General features: G+C 36.1%; 1 protein-coding gene across 1 annotated transcript in view; it reads right to left on the bottom strand.

Moving 5' to 3' along the window:
* Positions 1-917: 917 nt before the first annotated feature.
* The window catches only part of LOC138709254 (serine/threonine-protein kinase par-1-like), a 43613-nt gene continuing 32607 nt past the window's right edge, over positions 918-11923 (bottom strand). Inside the window, exons 7-9 of the mRNA XM_069839904.1 lie at positions 10408-10561; positions 4194-4307; positions 918-3145 (exon numbers count right to left, since the gene is read on the bottom strand). Of these exons, the coding sequence (XP_069696005.1) occupies positions 1946-3145; positions 4194-4307; positions 10408-10561 (1468 nt within the window). The 3' untranslated portion in view covers positions 918-1945. The remainder of the gene's footprint in view (positions 3146-4193; positions 4308-10407; positions 10562-11923) is intronic.

Raw genomic sequence — 11923 nt, 5'->3', positions numbered from 1 at the left:
CCAAAAAATAAATATCCGAAGCTTCGTTCTTTCGCTTGCTCTGTTGAAGCCATGCTCGCTACAACTTATGTTTGTGAAAAATTATTTTCAACAATGAAAATAGTAAAAACCAAATTTAGATCATGACTGACAGACAAATACCTTCGTGATCAACTACGACTGGCAGTAAGTGACATAATTCCTGATTTTGAAACTTTGTTGCAGAGACATTCTGAAGACAGTTAATTTTAGGTTGCGATATTGTTCATTTCTTTCTTCATTACGCGTACTAAATATTAGTTTGTAGCCTTGTACTGTATAAAATTGTATTTAAGTGCTTGACGTAAGGAAAATGAAAATCCGTTAATAAGTCAGACAGTTGCTTCACTTCCCCTTCGGGTGTCCGCCTCCCTCCATAGGTGCTATGCATGTTGCAGGTTACACAGTGGCTCGGCGCACGATTAGATTTTCACCACCACTGGTTTAGACTGTATAATTTATGTGTGCAGTTTGCATAGCTTTTGTATGTTAAGACTATAATTTGTGGGTTCAATTTGTATAGGTTTTTGTGTTTAGTTTGTATGTTTGTTAAAACTGTATAATTAATGTGTTCAGTTTATATAATTTTTTGTGTGTTTAGTGTGGATAGTTATGTGTTCAGACTGTATAATTTATGTGTTCAGTTTGTATAGTTTTTTTGTAGGTGTTAGTTTGTATAATTTATGTGTTTAGTCTGTACAGTTTTTCGTGTTTAGTTGGTGTAGTTTATGTGTTTAGTTTGCAAGTGTACAGTGTAAGCTCTCTTGGACTGGCTCCCCAAGTGTAGTAGACTTTTCAGCTCACCCTACACTACTGTAGGAGACCGCTGCCCTTATGGGGATTTCAGGCTTTTCATATTTCATATATATATATATATATATATATATATATATATATATATAGAGAGAGAGAGAGAGAGAGATTCATTTTTAAGATGAGGATACCTGTAAGATGGAATTCATTACAACTGAATATAGGGTGACAGGTGAAGATGATGATCAGCAGAGTACAGCAATATCAATGTATCACTAGAAAAATTTCCACATTGTTTCCACTTTTAGATATCAGAGGATATTATTGGTGATTAGTCAATACCATCTGCATCTGAAAGTAGGGAATTTAGACAGATAGGCATGCTTGTGACTGTATGAAAGATTCACCATACTGCACTGTCTGCAAAAATTCTGATACCTAAATACAAAGGATCATTTTCTTCTAGCCATCAAACTAGAACAAAGGACACTGGCCCACCTCCCAAAGTCGTAAAGTTCTAGTGGAATATAATACAAATCAACATCATTGGAATAAAATAAAATAAAGCAAGATAATTTTTTAAAAATTCTTGTAACACTAATTAACAGTGTTTTCTAAGTTACAATCTTAATGTGACAGAGTTCTGGCCTTACTCCAACTGACGAAATACATAAAGGAACTGCGAGAAACTACGGAAAGTTTCAGTGAAGAGGGCAAGCTCTTCAGACTAAACCTCGAATATCAAAACAGCATGATATTTTGTTTCTGGACAATATGGTAATAATAAATTATAAATGGGAAATCTTGTCCACTGTATTGTTGTATCAGGTTTTAACTGCAGAAGATTCAAATGTTTGTTGCTAATAATGTTCCAGGGTAATATATATTTTTATATAGATTAATATCTCTAAAATGTGCAGTTCCAGTTACTCAAGCTTCCATGAAGGTAATGAAAAATGACAAGAATCGAACATGACTGCAAAGAACACAGTTGGTGAGAACATTATACCATCAAATCACACTCAACATGTATCAAGCAACCTCATACACTCGCAAAAACGAAAGGACACCAAGACTTTCATGAAAGAATGATATCCCCAACGACTATTAATCACATAAATCGAATATGGATATAGGATTATACAAGCTTGTCTTCATTCAATGAATATATCCTCTAATTTCTTCGTCCACTAGAGCTATCATCAGAAGTTTGATGATTACCAGCTTCAAGGCGAGAACGAATGATGAGGGACAGGTTCTGTACAATATTTCGCTGGATCCGAGGGGAGATTGTGTAATGCCTCGGTGTAACCCTCCTGATCTGGGACTCCCTTTGCAGGAGAGAACTACGGGTGCCTTCTCTCACATGATACCTCAATGGCTGTGCTGATGAGCCCAAGTTGCGGGACACAGATACAACACTTCTCACATTATCTGAGGTCCTGGTTGCTTGCTGCACAGCATGTCCTGGAGCATCACTCTGGTGAGAGTTGCAAACATATGGAATGGCAGGGACACTAACCGCCGAAGCCAAACCTAGAGACGAAAGAAATGAGGCCAGCTGCTGCTGTCTTGATGTCGTATCTCTATTGGAGAGCACAACGGAGGTTATGACTGTCTCCACCTGACTGGGCGCTGGATTAGTGCTGCCTGAAGGACCTGCTACCGCGGAATTTCCACCCCCTTCTTGAGCCACCCTGTTATTGCTACTACTATTACTACTGCTACTGCTGCTGTTGCTACATGATGCCGAATCACTTGCATGTGGTTGCTGCTGACGACTTAACATATCATTGATTTGCTGTGTCACAGAAAGACACTTTCTGTGATTATGTTTCACTACTGACGAAGCCGACTGCTGCTGTCCCACCTCACTGCCCTGTGACTGAACTGCTGTCAGACTTCGAACCCCTTGCGCAAGACAGCCACCCCTGTGAGGTGCTGGAACAGAGCTGTCAGTATGACTTGCCAATCCTCTATTGCACTGCACCTGGTACATGGGAACAGACACATTGCTAGAAGAATGATGATGATGGTGATGATGTGGATAGCTACTAGAACTTGGTCTTCCAGCAGGTGTGTTATCACTCAGAGGTGGAGTCCTCTGAGCATCAAGCACAGTAGGGTTGGGAGCTTGGGGTTGAGGAATTGGGTTTCTAATGGATTGTGTCACAACACTGAATGGTCGCCCCGCTGGCACGAGAGGTTGTGTAGATGTAGTACGAGGCAGTAGGTGCTGGTACTGAGTCAGTTCCTCTGCTGTCACCTCCCGTGCATCCTGCCCAATCCGCTGCACAGGGATGTGGCCCACCCGCCTGCTGCGTTGCACAGCCATTGTCGACTGTCTGATATGCTGCACATTCTCAATCTGCTCCTGAACAATGCAATGAACAAATCAGTTCAGAAACCTTGACATCAGTAGGCTAAATGAGTTAATAAATAAAGAATAAACTACAATGCCTTACAAGGATGACTGATATTCAACAAAGAATGTTGGACGAGGAGATAGAAGGACAATGGAATATTAGAGAGGAATGGCGACAATGGATTTGGAATTGAAAGATTAAGTTATTGGACTATTTGGAAGTATTTAATCCTTGGAATTTACAGATGTTAAGGCCAAACTTGCAGGGCTCCAGAAGATTCAATCAATCAATCAATCAATCAATCAATCAATCAATCAATCAATCAATCAATCAATCAAAGGACATTATGGAGCATGTCGACTCCATGTCAATTTCACAAAACGCTTCCACTCTGTTCTGTCTTTTGCTAGTTTCTCCCAGTTGGTAATTCCCATTTCCATGCATTCCTTCTGAATATCATCTTTCCATCTACTTTGAGGTCTTCCCAGTGGCCTTCTGTTGTTAAAGATGTTCATATATATTTGTTTTATGCTGCTGCAATCATCCATACGTATAACATGTTCTGCTCAATTTAATCTTCTGGTCCATATTACATCTAAAATTGATGGGAAAAACCCCAACTGCGACCTTGTCCACCACAAATGTTACTATGGATTTTTTTCCACCTGCGTGACCGTCTGAAGGTCTGACCATTCAGCCACTGCAAGTAGCAGTAGTAGTAGTAAGTAGGTAGTAGTAGTAAGTAGGAGGTAGTAGTAGTAAGTAGGTAGTAGTAGTAGTAAGTAGTACTAGTAGTAGTAGTAATTAAGTAGTAGTAAGCAGTAGTAGTAGTAAGTAGTAGTAAGCAGTAGTAGTAGTAGTAGTAAGCAGTAGTAGTAAGTAATAGTAAGTAGTAGTAGTAATTAAGTAGTAATAGTAGTAGTAAGTAAATAAGTAGTAGTAAGTAGTAGTAGTAGTAGTAGTAGTAGCTGTGCTGTAGTAGCAGTAGCATTGATGATCTATTATTAAATAGGTATACAATGCACAAATATGTAAAATGTAATAGTAATTAAATACCTGTAAAGTTATTTGATGAGAAAAATTCTCAGTCTTTTCCATTACTGGTTCCTCTTGTAAACACTGCTTCACTTCAATCTTATCGTCCTTGGGGTCATCAATATCAGGTACAACCTGGAGGGGAGGAAAACAACAACTCATTACTACTACTGAAACGAGACTTCTAAGATATTACTCAGAAAACATTTCATCTAACCACAGCAGTGGTTCAGTGCTAGTGAGTTAAGAAAGAGAGCCCAGATTCAAATTCTAGTATGACAAGCTGAAGGTCTGACCACTCAGCTACCACAGAGGATTTTTGGTTTGTTTACTTCTGTATATTGAGTAGTATTCTGTATTGATCATTCTATCCTAGTGGTGGCAAACTTAGAGAGGAAAAAAGTAGAAATAATTCTGTCGTTCAGAGATTGCCAACATTTTGAGCATCATGAAACCCCAAAAAGTCATACTGCATTTTGGCAGACCTCCCATAAAACGTTTTGCATAATTTAGGCCAGTAAACGTGTGCTACTCTTTAAATATTTACATTACGACATGCAATCAAAATTATAGTAACACCTATAAACATTTTGCAAATTTTAGGCCAGTAAATGTGTGCTATTCTTTAAATATTTACATTATGACATGCAATCAAAATTATTGTAACAGAGTCACTGTAGGAAACACGATTTTTAAACTCGAATCAGAAGATAATTCTGACTCCTACAACAAGTAAACCATTATCTGTCACTAAGAAGAGGTTTATCATTCAATTGTTTACTTCATTGGAGGAAGGAAAATACTCCATTAATTTTTATGTCAATGAATCACCACAGGCTGGAAACTGCTACTGTGAATAATTAATTTCTTCTTCCTTTGATGTATTAGACCTAATGCCTGTTATGGGCTCATTGCACTGTTTTAGTGGATGGCTCAAAAATCTTCCTTCTCGGGGATGATTACTTAGTATTTGACAAGATATTCTTTCAGAAGTCATTCTAAGGACATGAGATCTTCATGCAGTTCTACAATTGAAAATGTTTCCTAAAACAATCTATTTTTAAATGTTTTAATCTAGTATTTTACTTCTTCTTTAATTTAATGTAGCCCACAGTTCATTTTAAGAACTTCAGTGGCAATGACGGCAGAAGCAGCAGCAGTAATAAATTTATCTGACGATTTTTTTGTGATATAAATATCATCAGTCAATTTATTTACGTAATACAATCACGGAGAAAATCGTCTGATTTTATTAGCAGTAAATCACCACTGCGTGCTGATTGAAAATGATTGCACTAGTCAACAAATTTTAGCTTTTTTTTTTTTTTTTTTCGATAACCTCGATCAAAATACCTAATTAAGGGGTAATTTTGAGCTCCTGGATTAGGAAAAAGCATCCAAATTGCTCTATGGGGTCGCATTTCTGAGTTATCAGTATGTTTCTCTAATATGTATTAATTTGAGTATATTTAGGAACACCCATACCGATATGCAGTTATCTCTAAAAATAGGCTCTTATCGCATATATTAATAAAAAAACAACAAACTAAATATGAATTTAACTTATAAGGCGTGTAAAGATTTTCAAATAAATTATAAGAGCTCGTACTTTGATTCAGAAGTATGTTTTTGTTGACTTTTGTTTGAAGGTCGAATAAGGTGCTTCCCTGCAGAGAAACCAGCACTAGTTCCCCATCATAGCTGGGCCTCAACATCTTTGGTAGAGTTTTGACAAGAATCCATGTTTAAAATCAGACTGACAATCAACAGAGGGGGTACCAGAACGAAAACGGTGATGTAATTTTACAGAGTGATCTATTCTGACACTCTAACTTCGTGACTAATAACTAGACATCAGATTTTTAGGCGCCTAAAATAAGCTCAAAATTTGTAAAATTAGGCTCTATTTCAATGAAAATAGGCATTTTAGGCACATCAAGGTATCATACTTATTTCTTTCACTGAAATTTTTAGTTATACACTAAAATACGCACAAAAAACTATGTTTAAACATTAAAAAAGAATACTATATTATATTTATAAACAGAGTTGCACAAATTTAATATATTGAAACTAATGAAATAATGATTATTGATATCAAGATTACTCATTTTAAGTTATTGAAATTCAGTTCCATGCTCAGACTTTATTATAATTATCTGCACAGTACACCACCAGAATTTTTTCTAAATTCTCCACAGTTAACCTTTGCCTTTTGTCACTGAGAATCATTTTGAAAGCAGAAATACTTCTTTCAACCGAAACTGATGTGAGAGGCGCAAATTTTAAATTAGGTACAATAGAAACATCAATACTTATTGGAACATTTACACTTTCCCCCGATATCACTCTTGATACTTTTTCCAACAATGAAAATCCTACATTCTTATTTAATACGTTGTCCCACTTATTTTTAACTTTTTTTCCCAGTTTCGCCCAAAGCAGAATGTATGTTCACTTGAGCTTCCTTTACTATTGCTATTTGGCTACAAAGAGATTGTTTTTCACGTTCTAATTGTTCAATGCTTGCAGGTATGAAAGAAAAGTTTGATGTTATGTAGGCAATATCGTTTTTCACTCGTGAGTCATTCAGACAATCTTTCACTGCTTTCACACACGCTGCACTATCAGTTTCAGGTAATTTATCAATAACTGTGACCACTTCTTTAAAATACTTAGAATAATACACCACTGACTGAATCCAGGTTCCCCATCGTGTAACAACCGGCTGAGGTGGGAGTGGGATATCTGGAAAGTTCTCTCTGAATATTGAAATCCTGGATGGGGCTTTACAAAAACATTTTTTTGTGTTAGAAATAAACGAATTGACAAGAGGAAATTCATTCTGGATTGTTTCAGAAACCCTGTGAAGGCCATGTGCTAGACAGGTTACATGCGTGAGGTTAGGATAAAATGTTTTAAGAAGTGGAGCTGCAGCAACCATGTATGAGGCAGCATCAGTACAAAACAACAGAACTTTAGAATCGTCTGTATTACCCGAGTATAAAGACTGTAGGCCTTTATTTACAAAATAAGCAATGGCTTGGCTATTCACTTTCGAAAGTTCCTTAACACATACGAGGTGTGGAATCGAAGGTCCATCAGGACTAAGTTTTCCTACTACCATATTTGCTATATACCTATTCATAGGATCTGAGGTTTCATCCACAGAGACCCATATGTAAGAATCACCTATATCCTCCCGAATGGAAGCTAAAGTTTCATTGTATATTCTGTCTAAGTAATTTTTTCTTAGGGTCGACTCAGATGGGATATTTTGTTTGCAGCATTTTTGTAAAAACTGTCTTAAAACCGATTTTCAATTGCATTCCAGGGAATGTTAGCAGCAACAAACGCTCTGGTTAAATCAGCATAGAAATTGCTGCTGAGATTGGATGAAGTAGGCTGTGTTAGTAAAGTTTGTTGCAGTTGATTTTTCTGCTGAGCTTTAGCCTTATGAGCCGCTCCTTGCACATGCTGCTTTAGGTGGCACTTCTTTTCTTGCGAAATCTAAAAATGTAAAGTAAACTGAATTAAAATAAAATCCTAATTGTTGTATTGCCGTATTTCAATCACAAAGTTAGTGGGTTCGAACAATCAAAATTTTAATGACCTGCAAATACTTTAACTATCGGAATTTAAAAGGTTAAAGTGTAGTGGTCTTAAAAAGAATTATACCTCAGGATAGCTCAGTCAATGTATAAATATTATAGGCCTACTCATTAAAATTAATAGACTTTATATATTTCAATTATTGTTACATACCTGTTTGCTACAAATCTTGCAGAATATTATTTTTCCATCATAAGTGAATTCTGAATATTCTGTTAGCCATTGCCGGATCAATGTAGATTTTGCACTTATATTTTTCGGCATTATCGCGTTAAACTTCACAGGAAAACGTCCTACCGCTCAAAACTTCTCAACACAAATAAGGTGAGGGAAAGAGCAACTGTTAACGAGCATTCAAATGAACCGTTGTTATTGAGATTCAATTGGACAAAAATACAAAGTTCCACTTATTGTTGCATTTCCTGGTAGTGTTAACACTAGAAGGGCCATTCTTTTAAATATTTTGTAACGGTTTACCCTACTAATTCGCAGTTTTACGACTTTTCATAAATATTTCAAAAACACTCTTTCTCCAAAAATTGTGATTTTATGACACTCTGAAGGGCAGTACAGCTAATCGGTTTCAGACAGAAAACAGTCATTTTTATAGTATAGTATATCTCTGAATCGGTAGCAGCACATGTTGTGATTGTTGCCTGCTTCAAAACTAAGGTTGGTTCTTTGTCGGCATTTATGCCTCCAAACATGTTAAATTCGGTGAAATCTATTGCGAGTGTCGTGAGATTCAAAACATTTTGTTTCCTTTATCAATGGTTTCATGGCCGGTGTGAAGCAAACTTTCCACTTTTTAAATGCCTTAAATTTCGCAGTGAATGCATGTATAAATTATAAAAAGTAAGAGTAAAATGCGAAACTTTACAGTGAGTTAGGCATTTTTAGGCGAATATTAACAAATTAGGCTCTAATAACCGTTTTAGGGCATTTTAGGGCACTATAAAACTCTTTGAATACCTTTCAATTTCCATGAAACACAAATATTAATAATTATTTTTACTTTTCTCCTAAAGAAACAAAATAGGCATTTGCCCTAGAATCCGATGTCTGCTAATAACACAATTGATCGCATGACCTTGAGTTGGAGACGTGCATGCGCAAGACATGGATGAGGGGCCCGTGATGACTAGCGATCATTTTGGACATGGGCGAAAATTTCCAAGTGATATATCTCGCGACTCCGATGTGCTAGTGTAGTGATTTTGATGCAAAATGAAAGATCTTGTGGGGTTTACACGAATACTTCTGGCTTAAATAGACACTGATGCCATTTTGGGATATACGATTTTATTAAATGTTTGGTTTTTGCAATAAATATTTAAATTTTTGTCAAGCCAAAGTAGCAATCGGTCACATGATATTTAGGTTCTTGCTAAATCATCGGAACTGCAAAAGGTATAGTTTTCTTCATTCCTTCCTGCCATTGGAATAAAATGACAAAGCAACAACAACAACATATCTTGGAGGCCCAAAGTTTACTCTGATCACGTAGCGGACAGCCAAAGTAGAGTTTGTAAGCTTTTGTAATAGTGGGTGTAATGTTGTTGCTCTATGATTTCGGAGAGAATTTTCCAGAAAAAATATAACAGAAATTATTTGGATAATTTACACACCTGCAAACTTCAGAACTTGACATATCCCGTGTTTACTTACTGTGAACCTCTACCCTATCATTTGTTTTATCCATGTTTAAATTCGTTAAAAATAATTCAAAGACATAGTACCACAATAAAATACTTTATTAGATAAATCTCGCACTTGTTAACTCAATCACATTTTCTTTATAACTGTTTGGCTGAAAAGATTGGGTATTGAGCTAAGAGTTGAAGGATCTCTCAGGTACCATTACTCTCCCCCGCCTCTCCCCTGGTAACCCTAACCTGTATTCATCAGGGGATTTTGATCTTGGCACTTATTCACAGAACAATATATAAGCCCTTACTGGATGACAAAATTATTTTTTCAGCGATCAGTGGCGGTTTTTGAGACTAATTAACATGCACGAAAATGTCTTTTTATGTTTGTTTTCGTTCACATAGCTTGTAACCCAAAAAGAGCCTGGTAGAGACTTAGAGGATAAAAATCATGCAAGATCGCATGTTTTCGTTTGGGTTACAAAATTCCGTTCATTAGTGTTATCCACTGATTACTTATTAAAAATTATTACATTTTAAGTGCATTATTTTTTAAAGAACAGATTTGTAAATACTGAATCTGAACAATACCCATCTAATAATTTAGAAGACGACATTGTACACAGACTGGCAGACAGAAAGAAAGACATTAGCATGTCCATAATAACTTTATCTATATCAGGATGCTGCAAACATGTATTTTCGTCATAACCTCGAAATATATGTATACGCTATACTATTTTGCAAACGAAAAGATCTAGCAGGATTCTACTGGGAAGCACGAGGAATAATAGTGTGAAACCAAGATCCAGCCATTTGAAAACAACAACAGCATTATTTTGCAGCATCACAATACTTTTTCTTTATACTTCGTAAATTGAGAAAGTAAAAAGGAGTAGAAAGACCACCAGCACTGAAATAAATTTGTCAAGAATAGCAAACATAATTTTTACATTAAATAAGTAAGGCTTTACCTGCAAAGCTTCATAAGGGTTCACCCCAACTTTACTGCTTGCGATGATGACACTGAGAGAGTCCAGCACTTCAGACGCTGTCATTCGCTGCTGGGGCTCCAGGACCAATAGTCGATGTATCAGTGCAATTGTACTCTCAGAGACTCTGCCATCACTATGCAAAATAATACCATAACTATCAGTACTTATGAAGTCTTTTTCATAGAACTTACAAAGTATGTATTACTGTACAGTGAAATGTCAGTATAACAACTATATGATATGTAGATAAATCTCTCACATATGTGCACACACTAAATAAAAATGATATACATATAGAAGATTCATTCATTGCATTTAATAAAAAGTGTATATAATTTCCTAATATGGCAAGAAATAAGGAAACAAGTTAGGAACAAAATATTTTAAAATACAATTTTACTTCATTCAAATTATATGGATTAATATTCCAAAATAAGGCTTATGAAGCATGGCAAAAAAAAAGTACAGTGGAACCACGTTGCATCATTCCCGTAATCACTGTTTTCCCATCTTTTTCATCTGCTTTTATGGTCCCGAAAATAGTCCCATATAAATAAAGCTATTTTTCCCCCGTTCCACACACCTCAAACTATCATTTTATCACATCAATCTTTGAGAAATCCTGGTCCTGGTGCAATATTTGCATGGATAGTTTTCTTCAACTATGGATTCTTTGCTCTACATTATCTTTGAACTAAGAAGATACACAAGATTGTGATCCAGAGCCTTTGCCAACTTGCTGAGAAATGCAAAATGCACACTGCCAGTTAAAAGCTTTCTGACACATTGCGTTTTATTAATTCTAATTTATATTTATACTTATTACTTCTAATTTATATTGTAACAGAGAGAAATTAAACTGCAAAGAATCGCAAAATGCTTTTTGTAGCTAAACATAGGAACCCTGTTCTAATCCAAAGCCTTCACTATTCTAAGATACAATCCCATCTCGACCACAGTTTGCTGCAGGCGCTTTTAGTTATGCTTACAGTTCAATGGGGGGTTCGAACCCATTCCATATCACTGATTAGAAGTTAACCCTTCAAGAGTGAACTACAACCACCCACTGGCCGTCCATATATCCATAAATGGACAACAGAGGCCTGGTCAGCACCTTCGGTATTTTGTCCTTATTCAGATCCTTTGCATAAGTAAACTTAGGTTGCTCGTATCCTTTAGCGGTAGAAGTTGCAAAATTTCAATGTCTATACAGCATTTTCCTTCGTACAATAACCTAACATATTTTTCTCTTCAAAAAGAGTTTTTTTAAATGACAATCTTATAGCCACTTGGTAGTAACGAAATATGAACATTTTAAACAAATAAAATTGAGATATGTATTGTTTTCGTTTTCTTGCATTTTTTTTTTCTCTTCTTTAGGTACACTTAGACCACTTAAAAAATTGCACTCTGAGCAATGGTTAAAACATACTAGTCCAGACACAAAGTGAGACCTAGGTGCACTACCAAAGCATAGGACCAGACCATAGTTCCA

This window comes from Periplaneta americana, chromosome 11, assembly GCF_040183065.1.
Source record: "Periplaneta americana isolate PAMFEO1 chromosome 11, P.americana_PAMFEO1_priV1, whole genome shotgun sequence".
Classification (NCBI taxonomy): Eukaryota; Metazoa; Arthropoda; class Insecta; order Blattodea; family Blattidae; genus Periplaneta; species Periplaneta americana.
Note: the sequence above shows the minus strand (reverse complement) of the source record. Positions and strands in the feature narration are given on the sequence as shown.